The sequence below is a fragment of the Vespula vulgaris genome, chromosome 23, assembly GCF_905475345.1.
Source record: "Vespula vulgaris chromosome 23, iyVesVulg1.1, whole genome shotgun sequence".
NCBI classification, from domain to species: Eukaryota; Metazoa; Arthropoda; class Insecta; order Hymenoptera; family Vespidae; genus Vespula; species Vespula vulgaris.
This window is the reverse complement of record NC_066608.1, coordinates 3,629,323-3,652,930: the sequence shown is the minus strand read 5'-3', so window position 1 is coordinate 3,652,930 and position 23,608 is coordinate 3,629,323. Positions and strand designations below refer to the sequence as shown.

Genomic DNA, 23,608 nt, shown 5'->3' with positions numbered 1-23,608 from the left:
TCATCATTTTGATCGAGGTCAACGATTTATGTGTTTTAGGACGAGAGAGGACGACTGATGAGGCGGAATATCGTGAGGTATGCCGTTTTGGCCTATGTTATCACCCTTCAGAGGATCTCGCTGAGGGTTAAGAGACGTTTCCCAACTCTTCAACACATCGTCGATGTTGGTTAGTGAGTTAAATTTATACTTATTGTGTATTGTGTAATTATTAACGATAACATCGAGTTAAGACCAATTTAATTTAGCCATAAGAGTTATCAGGACGACAATATATTTGCTGACCGTATGTCTAGAAGTAGTTTCGAAATAAAATGATTTAAATTCGTAAAATATCTAAGAGATATCCAGTGGAAAGGAGCTATCGAGTAAAGTTTGTTTTCTTTTTTGAAAATTTTTGAAATGAGAGATATTCACCATGAAATATTTGGACAGCAAACAAGGACAGGATGAAAAATATTCGTTCTAAACTCGAGCAGTTATGAGTCATTACTGCTAATGTCAGATCGCTTTCATGATAAAAATTGATAAAAAATTATATTCTATTTGATAAAGTAAATCTGATTCATGTAAAATGTGCAGCACAAGGATTAAATGGATTTGCATTTGGGTTGCGTCTCCTTTTTATGTTAGTAAATAATTTTATATCTTCGGTTAAAAAAATAATATTTGTGAAAGCACCTCTTCGTGTTGAATGCAGCAGTATTTTGCAAAGCAGCGCATCATATCTGAGACAATATTAAAAAAGTAAACTTATTACAGATCTCACATATTTTTGCATATGTTTCTATATTACTGCATACGTTCATATATATTATATTTTCATATTTCACTTATGTTATTTGTATATTTCAACATATTTTAAGTGCATAAATATTCGCAGTTTAGTCATGACGTTATCTGCACTTTGTATGTTTACCCAGGAATACGTCTTTGTTTATGATCATAAAGGCAGAGTTTTTTTTTTGAATTCAGCAACCAATTAGATTGCACTGTTTTATTACGTTCCACCTTCGCGTCTCTAAGAAAAGTAAGGACCAGATGACTTACTGCACAGCTGAGGGCATACTCGTCAGTTATTCTCAGTTACTTTTAAGTTACTCTGGATTATTCGTCAGTTATTCTTGGTTACTCTCAAACACGTTTATAAACTTTTATAAACCACAAGTAAGAACCGAGTAACTCAACAAATAGCATTTTTAGTACGACACACCAAAAAGAAAAACAAAATTTATCAATAAAGATAAAATTCGAGACAGATCTTTTTTAGTGCACGTCAAAGCAACCGCGTCTCCGCACCTCGTTCTACCCAAGAACAAACTTTCGGACGCGAAACGCTGAGATCGTGATTGAATATATGGTGAGTAACTCTTTAATATTCGGACCGCACAGTAGTATCTATCTTATATTCTAACAGATTGTAAAGAAAATGTCAAAAATTGTGAGATACTTTTTTATTATGATAATTTATTACGTGTAGATAAGAAAACCATAATATTTCTCTTTTTAATAAAAATGTATACTATCTTTGATAATATTTATAAGTGGTATGAATATAGAATTCGTATGTTACCAAAATATTATAAATATACATTTATTATTTATTAACAATAAAAAGATTTTTGTAATATTTGCTAGCTTATTCGTTTTGTTTAATAACATCTTGCAATCGATTATACACATTGAAAAATATTTTTATTAAATTATTCCCATTAAAATATAACTATGTATACTGAAAAATATGTGAACAGATTTGACTCTCCGAGATATTGTAAATTCATCATATATATTTCGTTTACCAATGATACTCAAAATCTGTTTCATTTCATCTTAAAATTAAATTATTTAAAAATTTGTATATAACCTACGAATTCGGTATTCGATATTCGGTAACAAACATTTTCATTAGAGAATACCCATTAGCGAAAAAGAAAAGAGATGTATAATTATCATGACTTTTTAATATTAATTACTGATAATTAATAGTTTCAACGTATAGTAGTTTCAACTTAAATAAATAGAAACTTATTGTAAGAAGATTTGCAAACAGAAGCCAATTAATATTTTCTTTTTATTATCTTCGAAGCGATATATCGATGTGATATTTTTGTACGATCGCTTTCACCGTTCTATTTTTCTACAGATACGAATAGTATACAATAATTGCTACCACAATATCAACTACGAGAACTTTTTCAAAGAGAAATAACAGCACGTATCGCTAAATTTCACTTCCCCTATAATTATTATGATTTCAAGGTCCGAGATGCAATTAATAGCCTTGGTATTTCCTACGTAATTTAACATCCTTTTGTGGTATCAAGGACATTACAACGATGGACTCGTTGCGCTGCTTCCGAATCGATAAGTTCAAATATCAAATACGAATGATGCTTTTTTTGTGGATCATAATATAGATCTACGAAACGAAAAATCTCATCGACGTCCAATCACACAAGGAATTTTATCGTATCAAACATTTAACAAATCTTTTCGATCATCATTTAGCTCATTCGGCGATTAATTAAATGAGGAACTCGCACGTTATATCCACGGCCTCGACATCGTTCGCACATGTTTGCGATGGGCTATTACGTAAATCCGTTATGGCATTGTCCGCGTTCGCGTCATACTTTCATTTCTTCTTACATATGTTAGTCCCGACGGATTCTTCTATCTTGCTAACAATAATCGGCCTTTGAAACATCTTCATTAGCACGATCATATTATTAATGATCGTACGAATCGTTCTTCAAAGAATATTTTTTCGAAATTAATTAAAAGATACTCTTGGGAATGAATTGGCTCGTATATTAACGATAATAAAAGGAAAAAAAATGACAAAGCAAATAAATATTTATACGGACATACGTATATATAATATATAAGGTTCTTGAAGAGGCCTTCAAGTATTCGTCGTTTTCAGGTTTAGTCAGGTCGCTGTCTTGTTTGCTTGCTTGCTTTCTTTATTTTATGAGTCTTCCGTTCCTTCGTCGCGGTCGTGCAGCCAATCGCGGACCCAAACAAAGCATCCGCTCGTCGTGTCCTCAGGAAAGCACATATCCAACGTGTCATCCGAAAACAAGAATAGTACACACATACATGTAAAACGGATTCTCTGGTAGAAAGTGATATTCCTCAAGGTCAATTGAGGAGCATTTTCTTCATTGCTTTTGTTCCCACTTGCCGCAAATTTCTTGGAAACGATGCACTCTGCGATTTAAACGTAGTATGCGTTTTTTTTCCTTCTCTTTTCTCTCTCTCTCTCTCTCTCTCTTTCTCTCGCCGATACTAATCATTTTTTGGCACGATCATCAGGAGTGTCTTATCGATAAATAAATAATTAAGAAATATAGCGGATGCTATCATAAGTGTTTATACGTATGGCGAATTATTGAGAATTTTTTAGAGAATACTTTAAATATCGCAAAATTTTTCATTATGATCAAATTAAGCGTAAGATTATCAGGAATTTTAGATCGTATAAAAGAAGGTTTATATTATTATAAAATGCTCACGATCATGGAATACTCGTTAGCATCAAAATACTCCCGTAGTATTATATATTTTATCCTATATGTATGTATCTACTTTTATCTCGCTCACCTCGCATTCTCTCTTTTACTGACATTTTTCTCACAAATTAATTATTATCGCAACTTCAATCCAATTAACTTTCAACGTACTTACAGTGTATGTAGAACACCGTTTTACGATGATTATTTGAGAAATATTCACGTTACTGTTTAGAATTTTCTTTCTAATTGCGCATAAATCTGTAATGACAGCACATACGTGTTATATGAAAACGTGTTATGTGAATAATAATGTTTTTTTCTTAAAGTTTTTCTCCAACCTAGGTTTGAAAAACAAATGTTTTCAAATTTATCTAAAATATCCGACTTTTAAATTTATTTACTTTTTCAAATTTGATTAAAAAGTACTTTCAGTTTCAAAAATAATTTAAAATACTTTTAAATTTATTTAAAACATAATATAATTGAGTATAAACACGACAAAGAAATTATTAAATATTAATTACGAAAACTGTAAAAAAAATTAGAAAAATGTGAATTTTGATGTATATACGAATTCTTTTATACGAATTCTTCTTACCGTGGTATACGAATACTACAAGAATACTATTATTGTGTTATATGAGAATTCACCGTATGTATGTATTATAGGTACATACGTTGTTGTGCAATACATATATTCGTAGTATCCGTAAAGGATGAAAATTCAAAAACAAGGGAGATTTTTGGAAAATTTATTTCTAAACCACAAAATTTATTTCAGTAGCATTTATTTTCGAGTTTTCGAGATATCACGGATTTCACTTGACGTCGACAACAACGATGAATTAGAACTCGACGAGCGAAAAAAGATAGTAAAGTAGGCCTTGGCACTGGACACCGCGAGAGCGATCGACGTGCGATCCGATGTTTTCCTATCGTTTCGCGTCAATGGCCGCGAACACGCTTCTATTTCACAAGAGAAACGTTTCCGCGATCAAAATAGAACCCCGTAGGTCATCGTAAACAAGATTTTCTTGTAAGCGACGTGAAAGAAGAAACCGTGCCGACTCCTTACGGTGCATTGGCTATCTTTGTTTCGCATTAATCTATTTAATTCCGCGTTTTAAAACGAACCGTTAAACCAGTGTCTATTTTTATCGGGAGAAATTTGAAATACAAAATACGAAGCTTTCCCATATTTCACTTTACGAATTGTTTACATTGTTGATTTTTAGGAATATACAAATGAAAACACTAGGTATATATTATTTTATAAAATATATCATAAAGTTTATATAAAGAAAATTTAATAGATAAATATATCCTTAACGTTAATTACGAAATAATAGAACAGTATATTTTCTCGTATAATTTGTTGAGTGAATTTAATAATTTATAGGATATATAATAATGCGATAAATACGTCATAAAATGAACTTTGTGAAGTATATTGAGGAAGATCAATATCGAGATTAGCTTTGTCTTCATTATCTTGAAAATACAAGCTCGTGATGCACTGTAGTTTGGTTTATCCAAGTGTCACGTTGTTATTTATTTGACGCGTCTTAACAGTAGCATTTCTGGTAAATAAAAATTTGCGAGAGGATAAGTTTGTTCAATGACATATTTTCTTTTCGTCTATTTATTAGAAAGGAGATAATCGAGATCGACGGATGCAATGGCGAAAGACTCACGTAGACTAGAAATAGCATGTGTTTTTCGCTGCTCGATTCTAAGAATCTTCCATGAAACATGAGCCGTCGCGATCGCGATCTCTCGATCGGGAAATAAGCGTAAGCGAGTCGATAGAAGAAAAACGATATTTCTTTAGTGGCAGAGAACCAGCCATCCTCCCTTCAGTCAGTACGATACCACTCTTCCGTTCCACCCTTGACGTGCACGTGAACGCGTCACGCACAATAAATGCGAAAGAAACATGCGTGATTCACGTTGAGGATGAGAGAGAGAGAGAGAGAGAGAGAGGAACGAGAAGGAGGACGAGCCAAATCGGCTTCGTAACTCTCGTAGAAACGAGAAACGAGAATAAAATTGTACCGAGCCTCGTGATGCGCGTCCGTCCATCAATAATGCAATGCAACGCGGAGAAAATGCGGCGCATTCTTCCGTGTAAAAAAGACATGGTGCTTTTTTTCTACGTCATTTTTCATCCTCTTCACTGAGGCAACAACAACAGCACCAACAACAACGATGGTAATGATGACGATGAGAGAGGGAGAGAGAGAGAGAGAGAAATGCAAGTACCTACGCGAAGCTCTTCTTAGAATCGTCACCAAAGATTCGAGTCTTATGTCGATCGAGCCGGTTATCGGGTGCTCGTTGGACAATTAAACTTTCCGTTTGAGTGTTTTATACATAAAACATAATCATCGCCGTCGGTTCTTGAGAAATCAGGAAGAGAATCCTATCGTAATATTCTGAGCACGTGCATCTTTCCTCCCTCCACAGGTACTCCTGCATCGACGCAACTAATCCTTCCTTTCTTTGCAATCCCATCTCTTGGCTATCTTGGCTTACTCGAAATGACTTCTCGAGTAGTTTCTATGAACGAAGTAAGAAGGATGGAATACTACGTAGTTTATTTAGTAAGTTTATCGTCGAAAGAGGATAGAATAAAGGAGCAACGTTTTAGCTTTCGTTAAATTTATTATTCATCTTTGACGCAAGAACTCTTTGACGTAAGAGACCATTCGCATAGTTTTCTAACAAACAACGCGGTATAAAGTGGGAAACATGTTTTTGGAACTATTTCGTGTCGACCTTATGCGAAAAGGTTTATCGTTACGCTGAATTGCAGATTGTTTTCGGTTTTTAGGCGCGACCCGCATAATATAAAATATTATGAAGGAATAAAGATAGAACGATAGAGAAACTCAATCTCTAATAATAACTTGTACGATGGTTAACGAACGATTTCGAAAATTTACTCTTGTAATCCTTTCTTTTCCGTTTTCTTTTTTCTCTTTTCTTTTCTTTTCTTTTTTAGTGGATAATCATCGCTCTCAACAAGAGATACATATGTATATTGCGAAAAGTACGGAAACGAAGGATTCTAGAAGAACCATTTGGAACGGTATATCGTGCGTTGCCTTCTGAATAAAGTTTCATCGAGTTTCCGTTGAGTTAGAGGCTGTTACAAAAGTTCACGGACCGATGGCTCCGTAATAACGCAATCATCGAGATTCACCGTTAAGGGAAAATTATGCGCCACGATTTCTCTTACTGCCCGTCGTTTCTTTTCTCTTAAAACGATTCATTCATATAACTCTTAAGAGAAAGATATTGTTGAGATAAACAGGTCGATGTGCATAGAGAGTAAGGAAATAGAAGAAATTCGAAAGAAATTTCAATCGACGAAAGAAAAAAAAGAAAAACAGGAAAAATACCTGTTTGGATTAGCCAACGCGGTTCGTGGAAAGTATTGATGATAAAAGTCGTGAAAAGAAAAAAAAAAAGGAAAGTACGGCAAGATGGTTGAAAGGATGGGGTGTGGTGTGGTATGGTATGGTTGGGTGGAGGGTGAGGGATGAGGGGTGAGGATCTCTGCGATAAGGAAAGAAAAGGAACGAGTGGTGTCGACATGCCACGGTAAGAAGCAATTTTCACGTGCGTCCGGGTAATTTTCAACGAAGCGAGCCGCGTCAAGAACGCTTAGAAACGCGGAGCGCCGGCGCCAATTCTTCGCTCGTCTTCTTCATTTTCGTTTTCCTTTTCCTTCTTGGCACGATCCTCCTTTTGCAATGGCTCGACTCGATAACCGCGTGTACCAGAGCCACGGCATGCAACCTGCCTTCTATTACCGGAGCCAACAGCCGTGTAGACGTTTACAACGGGCTTCTTCTACTCGTTTCTTCTTCTTCTTCTTCTCCTTCTTCTTCTCCTTCTTCTTCTTTTTCTTTCTCTTCTTCCTCTTCTTCTTTTTCTTCTCTTCTTCTTCTTCTTCGCAAGTCGATCTCGTCTGTACCAACGGTAACATCTTTTTCATCTCTTTTATTCTCTTTTCGTATGTAAAGAAATGATAGAAGCATGTTTTATTATATGCCATCACCAAAATTGATTAAGAAAATTTGAATATTTTTATTGAAAAATTTTTTTCCTTTTTATTATATACCATCACCAAAATTTATTAAGGAAATTTGAATGTTTTTATTGAAAACAATTTTTTTTCCTTCATTCGTACATCTTCAATATACGTATAAACCTATCTACCTAGGCGTGTAATCTTTTTCGATGGATCGTACGTTTAATGTTAAGTTTCTAGATAAATTCATTGTTCGATGTTTTCTTTTCTTTTTCTTGTTTTTTTTTTTTATATATATATAAAAAACACATCTTTGCTCACGACCGAATCAATATAATTCGAGGCTAGGTGGTGTAACTTAGGCGACGAACCGTGCAAACAAGTGGTTTTCATTGACTATTTCTCTATTGCTGAAAGCAAAGTATTTAAAAGAATAATTCTGGAAAAGGATACACGGGATTTAACCTGTTTGTATCTATCAAAGAATCCATAAGAAGAATCTATGTTCTAAATATAGCTACTGTAATGAGAACCATAATCTATCTCTGGCAATAGGTGGTAATTGACTAGATTCTTGGCTATCACGGCCAACGACAGGCTCTTACGCGTCTCCCGTGAAACGCGTCTTTGATTCCTCTTCTTCTCGAGCGAACTCGAACGAAGGCTTCGGGAACCGTGCCAACCGACCACCGTCAGGATCATCATCATTATCGTCAAGATCTCGTCATCATCATTATGGTTCGCGTCCTCACCGAGCACGTAGACGAGAGCAGAGCAAGAAACTCGAATATACTTTTTATTTTTCTTTCTTTTTCTTTTGTTTTCTTTTATTTTCCGTACAGCTCCATCTCAAGCATAATATAGACGAGAACGCATGCGTTCGTCTATATTTAGCTCAAATTATTGTTCCGAGGAAAGTTTCTCCGTGATTATGCGTAACGAGCGATCAAGAAGATCGATCCTAAAGGAAATCGACCTAACCGAACACGCTCCTCGCAGACACGCTCGGTTTAATCCGAGTCTTATGCTTCCGAAGCATTCCGTTATACCTTTCTACGAGAGAACAAACCGTTTTTCTTATCTACGGAAATACATTCCGTACGATCGATCTTGGAAATTGGATCTCACGGAAATGCTTTTCCGTTCTCGGGTATCACGCCTTCGCGCTAGTGCTGTTCTCTCTCTCTCTCTCTCTCTCTCTCTCTCTCTCTCTCTCTCTCTCTCTCTCTCTCTCTCTCTCTCTCTCTCTCTCTCTCTCTCTCTCGAAAAGACCGAAGAATTCGTGGTCTTTGGCTCGTACTACCGTTCGATGAGAATCGGCCTTGGGGAAGGTCGGACCTTGACCGCGCTCGCCTAAATAAGGTAAACGAGAGGAGACGAGAGTTCCTCTCGAAAAACGCGCGCTTTCTCATCGTGACAGTCTCGATTTCTCGATGTATTATAGAAACTAACATTCTGTATGGTCAGGGACCACCGCAGTCTATGTTTTTATACGTATCATATGTAATTTATATTAACGGCTAACGCTACTGTAAATATTTGTAGACATTTTTTGATCATTTCGAGCATGACATCTTTCATGATGTTCTTAATTTTCGTTAGTTACTTTATTTTAAAATCATAAGTCAAATCGAATCGAGATTACTTGTGAAGCCTATTTACTGAAAGTAACTTTATTTCTTTATATTAATTTCACAGATCTATATGTTTTGTCGTTTTGACAGTAGAACGGTTATACATAAATAGATTTTAATATTGAATGTAAAGATCCCAAAGGTTTCTTTAATATTGCAAACAGTTTCGAAGATAATCGTTTGTTTCACCTTTTGATATATCGACAATATAAGAAACTATCTAACTATCTAAGGTCGTGGGTAAAAATAACTATCGTCTCGTAGGATTGCGATAGATTCATAGTTAATTATCTTCAATAGCTCTGGGCTCTTTAAAGAAATGTCCATTAACATTTAATGGCAGATCACGTGATAAAAAGGTATTTACAAGACCTGGCGTAGACGTGTATTATTTCCTTTTTTTCTTTTCTTTTCTTTTCTTTTTTTGTTTTTTAATTTCGAACGTATCAATGATAGTTGCCCAATTTTCATAGGGTGATGTTGAACGTTGCGCAAAACATTCTGTCGATCTTTGTTCGCGATTTCGTTCGGGAGAGGCCGTGCCTGCCAGCTCGAAATTTACCAGAACGATTACGAATGCGAAACGGACACGATAGCATCGATTAGCTTACAGAATGTGAACGCATCGAAGCGCTCGGCGAAATGCGCGGCGAAAAGATATTCAAATATAGTTCCGAGGTAATCGATCTATCGTTTCGGCCTGTTTGTCCAATGATTTTCGCTTTCGCTTTGTAATTTGATATAGGTATTAGAAAGGAAGAATCATTTTATTAAAAATGAATTAATCCTTTCATGTTCACATACACACACACACATATGCACGCTGCACGCATGATGCACGCAAATCACACGCATGCGTATATATGAACGAAAATCCAGACGCTAATTTGTGGACGTTTTCGTTTCGACAAAATGTCAATATTTTTAATAAAATTAAAATCAATATTTCTATTATGTTAATTTTAATTTCTTAATGTTAATTTTGCAGATATTATTAACGATAATATATATTTTTTTTAGAGAAAAATAAAATTTGTAAAAATTATGTACACGAGATGGTTAATTTATGCACATGAGAGGGTCTTCCTTTCTCTTTTTTTTTTCTTGTCAGTAATCGTAGACCTCGAAACTCATTTCTCGCTGAGCACGTGGCTCTCGCGCGCTCTCCGAAAAATTTGTTCTCCCCGCAAGTATGGCTGTCTCCATGGACAGTGTGTGTGTGTGTATGTGTGTATATGCGTGTGCGTGTCCCGTGCATATGTATGTCAACGCTACATCGATTCCGTGCTTCGAACACAAGCAGGAGCACGTGGTTGGATTCCCGATCTGTTCTCATGGAAATTCCCGTAAGTTTCTCTACGGAGCGCGCGCGCGCGTTAGCCTGGAAGGTCTCTCGTTGAGCTTAAAAATAACTATACTTATACTTCGACATATACTTTTCTCGTCTTCCCGAACGATAGCGAAATCACTTTAATGACACATTTAATGGCGGAGTTTCGGAAGCGTACGTGTTTGGATTGAAATTTTTCATTCCTCCCCTTTCGAACTTCGTAATAGTTCAAAGACACCGATGATTACGCGATTGAAACTACAAAAGACTGCCGACAGATAGAGATAAATAGATATTCAGATTTTCATTTCATTAGCATCGTCATAGTTGTTTAATATATCGGATGCATACCATAGAAATTATCGATGATCGGCCTTCGATTTTACAGTCTTATCAGTTAAAATGTTTTTACAAGATTTCTTTGTTATCACATTTAAAATATTAAAAGTATATTTATCGCAACGGTAAGAGTTAACTGTCTGAGTGAATTTTATGAATATTATGATATTATGATAATACAATTGGTTTTTTTTATTTACAAAAAGATTATTAATCAATGAAATTGATTCGTACAATATTCGTTCGGTAGTCGTGCTAATATAAGGCCTTTCGAAGGTCATTCAACGATCGTTCGTAAAAATATAATCACTTTGATTTTCACCTTGGCAATAGTCGAGTCTATTGACATCCAGTGCGCGCATCAACGAACGAACGCAAAGACCGTGCGGAGCGATTTAAAGTTCCTCGCTTCTAATTACGCGGGAATATTTCCTAATCAGTGCAGTTTCACCGGCGCCAGGCCGCCACGGTCGACATCGTTTTGGCCACGCCAACCACGTACACTACACGTACACACCACGCCTCGTTCTGCAGTCGATATTCGCTTTACCGATTTTCCAGCGTGCGAGGAATCCACTTCGAAAGAACTTTTCTCGATAGTAAGAGCGTATTGTTAGAACCATTCGAACATTCTGGAAATGATCGTTCGATCGAATCTCTTTTGTTCATTAACTAAATCGATACGATCGATATTAGGATAGATCGGAATGGTTGAACCGAATCATTAATTCTTTCTAACAATATTTAGATAAATTTGAATTTATACACTCATATATTTGTATTTTTTAAGTTTTATTTTCACGTTTTTATTCACAGTATAATTAATTATTTAATTAGTTCATATTCGAAGATTAATATTCGTTAAGAACAAATTCGGTAAAAAGTTCCTCGATGATTTTGAATCCAATAACCAATGATTTTGGTTATTCGTTTTTGGAAATTTTTTAGACTAATTTTTTCTGGACTGTACAAAATGTTCTTAGTATTTTGTAAAACTATAGTATTCTATAAGATATACCGTAGTGTTCTGTAAAAAAAGAATATTTAGAAATATAGCACGTTCCATTGTAACGCAGGTTCGTATAACATGGTCGAAAGATTGTAATTTGTGTTCGTACAGTAGGGTAACAAAAATGGCTTGTATAACACGGTATACTAGTGTCCCATCTATTATAACTTGACCACTCTCTCCATGTTGTTGTGATACCAGTCGTACGTTATGTATTCGGTAGCTGTCGACTAAAGTTAACGCTTGTATCGTGTAGGTTAAAGTCAAGTATGTTTTGAAGGAATTAACAAAATATACGGATAATTTAGTTGTTTATTATTTTAATGATCTTTAGAAATTCATTTGTTTGTTTATGGCTTCTGCAATAAAGAAAAATTTTGAAATGATAAAAAATTTACACTTTTTATGGTGAATCTCTACTTCTTTTCTAAACATGTATTTCCAAATGCATATATAATTCATATATGTATAATCTGTAATTCATGTAAAGTAGAATGTATACTTCCTGTTATACGATTTCCTGTACTTTTCCTGGAAGAACGGAAATTAGTTGTAAGAAGACACAAATTCATATATCCGGTCCTGAAAGTATTCTATTGAAAGATCATAGGTTATTTAAATGATTAAGGTCATAGTTATTTAAATGAAATGATTTAAACGTTCCAAGTCGTATATTTCTCTTTTTGAAATATTTTGAAATTTGTTTTTGAATTGTATAAAAACTATTTTTCTGTAATGACAAAAGTAGCAAAAGTAATTATTCTTGAAAAATAATTAATAATTCTTTTACGTAATTTGAAAACTTTTTGTTCTTTTAATATTTCAAATGATTTACGGAAATCATTTTCGTAATCACCGGTTAGTAATATCCAGTGGGGTGGGCGAGATTGCGTTGTGCAGGACCCTTAAGGACCCTTACGGACTATCCGGAAGGACAGGTTTTCTTCGAAGGATGCTTTCCAAGTTGGACGTAGAGTGCGTAGAAACGAGGAGGAGAGCTCCGTTTATCTCTTTTTTTACTTTCGTTCCGACCTTGCCAGCCGTGCAAGGACCTTCGCGTTTCTTGACCCCAAAGAGCATCGCTCATCCTACGGCTCGACGTCGCATCAGTATACAAGCATCGTAACCCCTCGTCTCTTCTATCCTCCCTTTGACTTTTCGTTCTGACACAAGACGACAGAGCTAACCAATCTCGTGGAGAGCTAACCACCCTCGGCAAACGAACGTCTCCTTTCTTTTTCTCTTCTTTTTCTTTTTTCTTTTTCTGCGAGCGACTCGCTTCAACGCGACTCGCTTTCTCTTCTTGTTTCTTTCGTCTTCTTCTCTTTCCTTCTTTTTCGTTTTTTTTTCTTTTTTCTTCTTAAGCTAAGTCATGTTGCGTGTCGGATTTGGTTTTATGAGGACACGAGCTTAAGTTCGTCTTCGAAGAGTATACGTGTCTTCGTATGATTAAATGGACAAGTAGAATTAGTATTTTAATCTTAAAAAGAAGGAAAGAGAAAGAGAGAAAGGAAAAGACAAATTTCTACGAGAGAAAAACAGGACAGAAGAGAAGTGTCTCGTTTTCTTGGCAAGTTCGAGGGACTTAAGAAAAAACCTTAAGCACGTATTTATTTCTTTTTGGTGGTTGGGGTTGTTCGATGTTTCCGCAAGGAACTCGTTTTACGATATAATATTTTGATATAACTTTACAGAAATAGAAGCGGTTACGATATCTGTATTGACAATGTTGATATTTTGATATAACATTTTGATATAATAATAATAGTAGAGATTGTAATATTTGCAATGATAACGTTAATATTTATAGTAAGAATGACAATAATAATGTTATTACTTTATTAATAATTAATATTATATTTAATATTATATAAATTAATAACAACATAATTACTAATAATAACAGTAATTACATTATTAATAATAATTATAATGAGAATTACAGTGAAAATGGTAATAGTAAATCGTTTACAGTATAACATAGTTTTATATGGAATTAATATATGACGACATTAAAAATAGAGATTAGAATCGCGAAATAGAACGTAACAGTCGAGATAATCGATTCCGGAAAGCCTCGTCTCCTTCGGCAATTCGTTAAAAAATTCTTTGAACCCTTCACCGTCCATCCTTCTTTTTTTTCTTTTTTCTCTCCCCACGCTTTACGACGTTACATTTCTCGTTTCCGCGAATTCTTCAAGGATACGTTGGACGCGGTCAGAATTATAAGCTATCGAGTAGAGTTTTGTCGAGAGTCTCGAATCGTTCAATCCCATCGCTATGCACAGTGTCGAGTAAGACGGGCGCACGTGCTCGGACGCTTTCTCAATTAGCGTCGATTTACTTGCTTTAGCGTGTGTTAGTGGGATTAAGTAACCGATATCTCTCTTGACTGGGAGTCCAGTGTCAATGTATCGTCAGCTTGTCGCAGAGCACATCGTCGTTTTATACATTGCACCGTCTCCAAATGAATTTTCACGGCGTCTCATAAATTAACAACCCTATCAGGAATATCTCGTTAAGTTACCAGTAGCCTCATAAAATGGCGCGAAAATAAACATAAATTCGTCCCCGATGGTAATTTACTTTCGTGAAATTCTTCAAAACTTTAAAATAGGTATCATACCTATTCGAGATATTATTATCGTTATTATTATAATCGATACAAACGAATTTATGTTTACGATCTGTCGACGTTCATTTTATTCGTTTCCTCCTGTTTAATTCATTCGTAGGAACGCCTCTTTCGAGAATTTTCTTCACATTGGACTTTCTTTCGAGGCGTCTCACATCTCTCGACGACTTCCGGGACTTGGATATCTTCACGGCTGGCGCCAAGCGTCCGTTTTCAATTTTATTTCTTCGTCGATCCCAGTCGCTGGCTGATCGTTCCCTCGTAATTGGCCCGTACGATGGACGCGAGCGATTCCTGGGATGGCTCTTCTCTTTCATTCTTTTATCGATAATCACTACTACCACGTCTCTAAACGTTCTTTGGTTCATTAAAAAAAAAGAAGATAACAAAAAGATAAAGAAAGAAAAGAGAGAATAAAAGCTCCATCGAATATAAACGGATGGAAACGATTGTTCCGATTAAAATTCGCTTTTCGTTTAAATAAGTAAGAGTATAAATCCGTGAGACAAGAAGTAATCGGAATCGAGCGGTAGCAGGAATAAAAGATTTTTCGTTTGAAAGTCGCCGGCCTCGAACGGAGAACGAAGCTTACTTCGATCGGAATGATTGCAAACTTTTGTCATTCTTTCAAAGTGTAATGTAAATGTAAATTATCTGTTGCACGTATTTTCTACGTTGATTGGATGGATATAATGTTAAAAATTATACTCATAAATTCAATAAGGATAATATTTGTCAAGTTTATACATTGAAATATTTGCTACTAACAAATTTTAATTTTATTATTAAATATTTATTATTCAAATTTGAACGACTTATTATTAAAATATTCAATCTAATCGGTATACGTTAGACCGTCAAATGTACGATCTAACGGATAAATTTATGTGTTCGAATATATTTTCGGATAATAGAACAATAATTTATCTGTTTGCTATTGAATTTTATAAATTTTAAAGAGAACCAAACAAAACACTTGAATAATTTATATTCAAATTTATATGTCATTTTACGATATTTATTTCTGACCGCATAATTATCTAAATTATTTCAAGTATTTATTATATGTATCTTTCTGTGAATTTGTATTTCCTTTTGTCAAAATCTGAAAGAATATGAATCAACATTTTTCTAGAAACTCGGAGGAAACGTCTTCATAATCGTTTCCGTTGAATTCATTTGCTTCTTGGATATTTTCTGAAATATTTTAATGTCGATTTCATAGACTATTTTTATCTATTTACATATATATTCATTTATTTGTTTCACGACGGTAGCCATTACGCATATATACAATATAAAATATTTGCATATGTATAGAGTGTGCTTGAATGATGATAGTCATTCAAAGATAATAATAGCGTAAGAAGTAGAAGAAAATAAAACTGATAGAGTAAAAAGTATAAAGAAATATACAAATATATGATATTGAAATTAAAATAATGATAGAGTAAAATGTAGGAGAAAATAAAATTGGTATTGATAGTTCTCAAAGTATTGCTGAAACATATGTACGATATAATTTATTTTGATTCTTACAAAATGTAGTATAAGGAGTAGAAAAGAAATAAAGGGAGTTATATCGATTATTGCATAAAATGTAGAAATTCTTAAAAAAAAAAAGGAAAAAAGAACAATAAGAATAAGAAATTTTATGAAAAATTACGTAAGACGTACTGTTTGTATCAACTTCTTCTGTGGTAAAGATTAAAAGTACGTAAGTAAAGATTAAAAAACTACTTATCAATAGTAAATAATTGAAGTCATTATTTAATGTTTTAAACATACAAATAACATTCTCACATACAATTAATCTCTTTTAGCTTGTTGATAGCGTATATTAAGCAAATTTATCAGATATGTATACTCATAACGGGCTATAGTATATTATTTATGGTATAAAAAATATATCAAAAAAAAAACTATGCTGGAATTACCAAATAACAAAATGTCAAATCAATAAATAATGGTTATTTGCCGATTAAGTCACTGATGCGTACGTTGACGTAAGAATAAGTAATGCTTTATTAATAAACAGTAATATATTAATGATAATATTAGAGAAACTTGTCATAAAGTGTTTTGTCAAAAATTATTGAGTATATATAGTATTTTATTAATAATTTAGTCGATCCAGAGATACGGAATGATTAATCCTAATCAAATAAAATATAGAAATCCTTCGCATATACATATGATCTGTTCTACAATGAACACTGTTATAATAGAGAAAAATATTACGTTACGCACCTTACGAACTTACTAGTTTTGTAAGAAAATACTGTTGGATCTTGGGATAATAGAACATTCTGATGATATAAAATTCGGATAATGAAAATTCTATCGTAATTGGTATCACGTAACGACTCGAACTATGTGGAAGATCGTTTGATCGAACGAACATAGAATTTCCAAGGATGTTTCTTCGGCGTTGAGTCAGTTTTTACATTAAGGTCATTACCTGTACCTGTTACTACTTGTCTCCTCTCTGACGAGAAAGGAGTAAGATCTGTGGCGTCAGCGTCGATATCAACGCGTCTCAACTTTTTTTTCTTCTCCTATAACAGATCGTTTTTCAAAGGAATAGCGAACTCGTCTATGGCACAACTATGCCTCGAGTTATTTGATAACAGGCCCCGAGGAAGAGTTCTCGTTTCTTCTAACTTTTTTATTTATATACCAGGAGGAAAGAGTATCAAAGAGGAACGATCCAGACTTCGTTATGGCTATGTAAGCCGACATAGAACGCGGCCGTTCTGATCTAACAATAAAAAGATGCCCTCGAGAGAAATTACCGAGTTCCCGTTAGCCTATCCGATATCGATCGACCGTACCTACGATGCTCTACCGTACTCGACATGACTTTTAAGATCGTTTTTGCTGGCCCGAGGACGGTCGTTAATGTGTCTCCCGATAGAATCCAATCTACCTTGCTTTGTAAATTCCACGACGACTCACAGTGTTTCGCTCAATGGACAGAAATCATAGACTCCGTGTGTAAGATATATTAAATTTTAAATCGTGAAATATTAGTAACGAAACGTAGTTTGCTAAATATTACTTCAATTTATTGTTAAAATTGAAGCGTCAATTTTTTATGCAGAAATTAGTCCATTTTTTCAAACACTGCTTTTTCATTATTGCTTTAGTTTGATTTTTATAAATCTAGTTTAATAATGTAGTACTTTTTTAAAATTGAAGAATAATTTTAATGGAGTAATAATAAATTTTCTTAATTTTTTATATAGAATTTTCATAAACTTCGAAGGGACTTTTAAGAAAAGTATCAAGAAGTATCTTCACATAATCAACAAAATATTTTTCATTATTTTTCGTATAATAATTCTGGACACATTGAACTTTACATTAACGTCAAATTTATTTGTTCAGATTTGACCAAAATGAGAAAAATAATCGAAATCGTTATTTGTTATTAATACGTTCAATCCTCAGGTCTTTACTAGATGCAACTACAATCGCTGCACAATGGACTGAATTTACTGATATTTTAACAAAAACTCAATTTTTTCGTATCGATATCTACCAAATTTTTATTGTTTCTTAAATATCCATGGATCTTTGAATTGTTGTTGTAACGAACAAAGAAATTTATAAAGACAAAAATTTATTTAATACTAGAGGAATTGCATTATGTAGGATTATAAGACACATGTCCTAAATCCGATTCAAACTTAATATAATAAGTAAATGTAATTTCTTCTATACTTTTATATACTACGTACTATATAATTAATTATAAAAAATAATTAAACAAAACACTTTGTATGACACATACGAATGCCCAAATATGTGAAACACTGTGAGTCGATCTCGGTCTTTATAAAATACAACAAAATTTACGGAGTCACGATGAATTATTGAATGTATTATCATTGGATGATAAAGTATTTCTTTTTACAAATGCCTAACTGAACACTTTAAAGATAACAGTTTTTCTTGAAATTTTCTTAATAATTTCTTTAATAATTTTCTTAATAAAATTTACAATTTAAATTAAAATAAATTAAAATTTACAATTTAATAATATAATTAATTATTGATTTAATTATTTACTAAATAATTAAATAGTAATAGTAAAAGTAATTGCTTAATAATTTAATTATTTATCAATTTCATAATTTTCTTAATAAAATAGAATTTAATGTGGCTCCTTGTGTTTTTGTATGTGCTGATTTATTGTATTTTATGTTTTGTAAGTTCGATAATTGGGATGCGTTTAGGATTACTGGAAAAAGGCGTATAGCAAAAGTACGAAGGAAGGGAACTGTGGCGAGGGAAAAATCCTAAATGTTGAAAAGTAGATTTTCGATAAGTATGTTCGAATTACAGCAATGACAAAAACAACAACAACAACAACAACAACAATAATAATAATAATAATAATAATAATAATAATAATAATAATAATAATAACAACAACTATATTGATAGACCCAACACTGCAGCAAAAATCATATATTAAATATTGGCAATAAAATATTAACTTGGGAAAATGGCACACCATATTACAAATACAATCCTGAAAATATATCGACTTGAGAGCAAAAAATAAAAATTATAGAATAACAGGACAATTTACACCGACGGAACGATCGTAAATATTATACCAGACATCGCATTAATTAATAAAAAAGACAAAAAATCCTATTTGACAGATATTGTCGTATTAAACGACACAAATGAGATAGGAAAACAACAAAAACAGGAAAAAATCAGTAATAATCAAGACAAAAGAAACACTGCAAGTAATATTACTCATACAATGAAAGGTATAACAACGAAAAATTTCATGGATCATCTTAGAACATTACGATTAACACGATAAAAAAATGTAAGTGATACAGACATCAAAAAATTGTTCTATACTAAGAATAGTAGCAATAATCAGGAAAACAATACAACGATTATAAAATGATATGTAATTTGCTCGAAATCCGTCACATTGTCACAAAACCGCAATGCGTGAGAAGTTACACTGATAATGATAATTATAATAATAACAACAATAAAAATATATAATAAGAAAATAATGATAATTATGATTATGGTGAAAGTAGCAATATGAGACAAGTGGAGTGGAACCTCCATTCTCGTATTCCCGAAGGACGTGTTTGATTTATTACTCACGATCTTACAATAAATTTGCATTTGTTGACGACGAAAATAATACGGAAATATTAATGGAACCAGTTCAATCAGCACCATGACGAAATTTACGACGCTGATACTCCAAGTGTTGAAATAATAAAATCCTCCTGCGTCATGGATGTCTTTGTGCTTCTTAAGACTGCTCACGAACGCAGAAAAGTCGTACTTACGTCTTTCGAGCTCCGATTGTTTCTAGGCCGACACATATACTATACGTATATATTTCACTCTTTCACGTATATCGTATGCATCGCGCGTGTGGAAGTCCAAGAACGTGGTGTGCGTGTCTCTGTATCTGTAAGTACTAACATAAGCTAAAATTACCGTGCGCGAAAGTCGCTGTTAGATATCGATAACATTCCACGTTGTGCTCGATTTTGCGAACAACGCGGATTCTTTATTAATTAACGAAACAATCGATAAATCATTTTCGACATATTTCATTAGGCCTTTCGCGTTTATTAAGGGATTACGTGCATTTATTAAGGGATTTTTCGATGCCGAAAGATTAACATATTTTTAACGGAATTCTTTTTTCTGGAAAGGGAGTTAGATAAATTGAAAAATTAATAATTCTACGTTGTTATTTGAACTTTTATATTTATATATATAATTTTTGTTTCATTTACATGTAGTTACATATAGGCTTTGTAATCTGCACTCGCATCAATTTTTTTACGATAATCCAAACTCCATGCGCAGCATCCTAATTTCCCGTAGAAACACAAAATTATAAAAATTCCAGTATCGTCTTCTAAAATAGCGTTGTATTTAAAGTCCATCGGTTTATTTTATTCTTGTTAATTTTAATTAAAAATATTTTTCAAATAAGTTTAAAAATCTACATTTTAGACGAAAAATTAACATTTTTTTAAAAATGGTCAATTCTTTTGTTTTTTACAAATTCCAAAATTTCAACAGATTCCCCTTAACTACACTATCGTTTCATAAGGCAATACTGGAATTTGACTAATTTTGTGTTTCTACAGAAAATTAGGATTCTGTTCATGGAGCAATAGTCTGCAGATTACAGAGCCTGTGTGTAACCAAATTGGGTGGAAAAAAATTTTTTATACGAATCAAACATATAGTAACAATGTGTAAATATTGCTTTTTTAATTTGTTTTATTTCCGTTCTGAAAAAACTTTTCAAAAAACGTCAATTTTTCATCTATAATAATTCAATAATAATTTTTTAAGTGTTTGAGTATGAGGCATTTTCGAAAAAATTTTGTCGAAAAGTGACAAACGACGCGATAACGTTTGTTTCATGTCGAAAAACGTTAAAATGGCGCGATAGCGCGTGTTTTCAACATATGTCGATAGTAACGAGCATATCGTCGATTACGCAATGCGGACCGATGCTCTGGCACTTTTCGACATGAAATGTGAAAAGCGCAATCGCGCTGCGTCGTATTCGAAAGGTTACAGGGAGTTGTTTCTTGTGTTCTCGATACAAAGAAAGGCATAACAAATGATTATTATCTTTAAAAGAGATATTTATTATGAAACTTTTTCGTATCTTTACGTTTTATATTCAAATCTATAATAATTGTAAATGAATTCGTGTGTGTATATATTGGTATGTATGAATGTATTCATTCTACCCTTGAAACGGCTGAACAAATTTTCTTGAAACGAATATATAAAACGTGATTACTTATAACATGTATCTACAAGTTATTTCGGTTTGATTCAACATTCGCTTTGAAATTGGTGATATTATGAAAAATTTTAAAAATTCATAAAAAGTAGCATATGCAATTAAAGTGATAAAGTTGATGTAGAAATATTTAAAATAGTGTTAGTCATTAACACTATTTTAATTACGTCGTTTGCGTTAAAAAAACAAATATTCCGACAAAGTGAAACATCTTTGATCGAAAGTCGGTTCAAAGGGCTATGTGTTTGACTACATAAAATTATTGGTTTAGTGAATATATGCGTGTGACTTCTTCGAAAGCGATATGAAAGAATAAATAAAACGCTCCTTTGGGTCGTCTTTAAATACGTGCTTAAAAAAATAAATATTTTTCTTTTCAGGTCTAATGATGGAGTCGGAGAAAAAAATCTTTGAAATGATGAATAAAAAAGCGGCTATGTCGAAGTATTGGATGCCGCTCGTCTGGGCAACTAACATCATCAATAGGGCAAGGAAAGAAGCTTTGATCACCAGTGACCAAGTAGTGCAAACCCTTCTTGTCGAACTCAGCGACATCCGGAAGAGGCTTGGCGCACTGATCGGTTACGACACTGTTTGCGTTCCTCTCGTTTACACTCAGGTGAGTAGCCTCGAATTGAATCCAGCTACGATCCAACTTCCTGGCACGTATGTTGCGAGAAATTGATTTCTTCCGTAAATTCTTTCTTTTTCAGATTTCGTTGTTTGTTTCTTTTTATATATCCGTAATTTTCACTGTAAATGTAAAAAATCAAATCAACAATTTTCTCATTAATTTCAGTTTCGTCTGAATTTGAAAACTGATCGTAGGCCGTAGAAATATCTAAAAGTTGATCTGCAGACTTTATATACATATATATTTTTGTTTGATTTTAAGAAATATAGTATAATACAGTTCGCAGGAAGCAAAATCAGTTTCTAAATAAAATTACAAAGTGTCTAAATGACACGAAAGAACAAAATTATCGTCTTTCTTTTCGACGATAATGAAATTTTGACGGCATTAATTCCTGTAATAGAAAAACACGTTGAAAATACTCAGAAATATTGTATATTCTTGAACGATTAGAGGTACAAATGTACACGGCGTATCGCGTTACGCATAGCTGTAATTAAATATGAAAGTAAGAAATATCTTGTCTCTCGGAAGCGAATATGTTAAAAACTCTATACGAGAATAAATCTCGGATTTAAATCGTTAATCGTTGACTATTGAACAAAAATGTAATTATCGATTTACCGGCTTATATAATCAATGAATCCGATTTATTTAAGATGCTTTAAAATGATAAAAAATAGTAAAATCTTGGTATCTTTTTATTTTATGTATGTTTTCTGAGATAAAGCGACAGTACTTGTTCTCTATACTATTAACAATTCGTGTAAGTAGCGGCATTGTCGTACTTATTACGTCGTTGTTTCCCGTCATTGACAGATGTCGAATGTTCGATGCGAACATCTTCATCGAGTTCTGACATTCGTTATTATCGACAGCCATAGCTTCAACGTCGTCAACAGACGATTTATATTACATAATTCTTCTTCGTTGTTGCATCGAACGAATCGCCTGTGTTTTGCGTTTTACCGCGGACATAACAGATCGGCGAGTAGCGTAAATAAAATAAATGCATCTTTCTAATTATTCTGTAATCATTCACCGTTCATTAACTCTATACAGAATTAAACGAGCACGTTTTGTTTATTCAGAACTCGCATATCTCGAAACGAACGTTTTACGAACTTGACTCAAGTTCGTTATCCTTTTTAAAAGACTCGTATTTGCATCCCGCGAGTATTTCTGACCCTTTAAACGATGAATTCCCTTCCTGGAGAGACAAACCGCTTTCGTACTCGCAATTAGATGATGTACGCGAATTGTGCAAACATAATTGCTCATCACCTAACGTTCCTAATTGTCGAGCACAAGTGTCATTATTTTCGCACTATTAAAGAGACAGGTTGCTACGTAATTTCGACGCTACGTGAGTCGTGTCAGGATATCAAATTTTTGAGGTATACAAGTAGAATTGTGTGTGATAAATTTTTTTATTACATCAGAGAACAATCATTTCTGTGAATCTTCAGAATATTTTCCTTTTTTCTTTCTTTTTTTCTTTTCGTTCGTCAAAATTCTCGATAATATATGTCATTTATAATGTCGACCGCATATATCATGTTTGAATCAAAGATTCTAACTATACAGTAGCGATACAATAGTGGCAGGATAATAACAAGTGTTTAATGTTTGGTCGAT

At 33.4% G+C, this 23,608-nt stretch overlaps 1 protein-coding gene across 2 annotated transcripts in view; it reads left to right on the top strand.

Annotated features, from left to right (window-relative positions):
- The window catches only part of LOC127071822 (bestrophin homolog 15), a 73,241-nt gene that overhangs the window by 41,320 nt on the left and 8,313 nt on the right, over nt 1-23,608 (top strand). For both annotated transcript variants that reach the window (XM_051011543.1, XM_051011542.1), the window contains exons 4-5: nt 40-169; nt 21,717-21,955. In XM_051011543.1, coding sequence (XP_050867500.1) covers nt 40-169; nt 21,717-21,955 — 369 coding nt within the window. The remainder of the gene's footprint in view (nt 1-39; nt 170-21,716; nt 21,956-23,608) is intronic.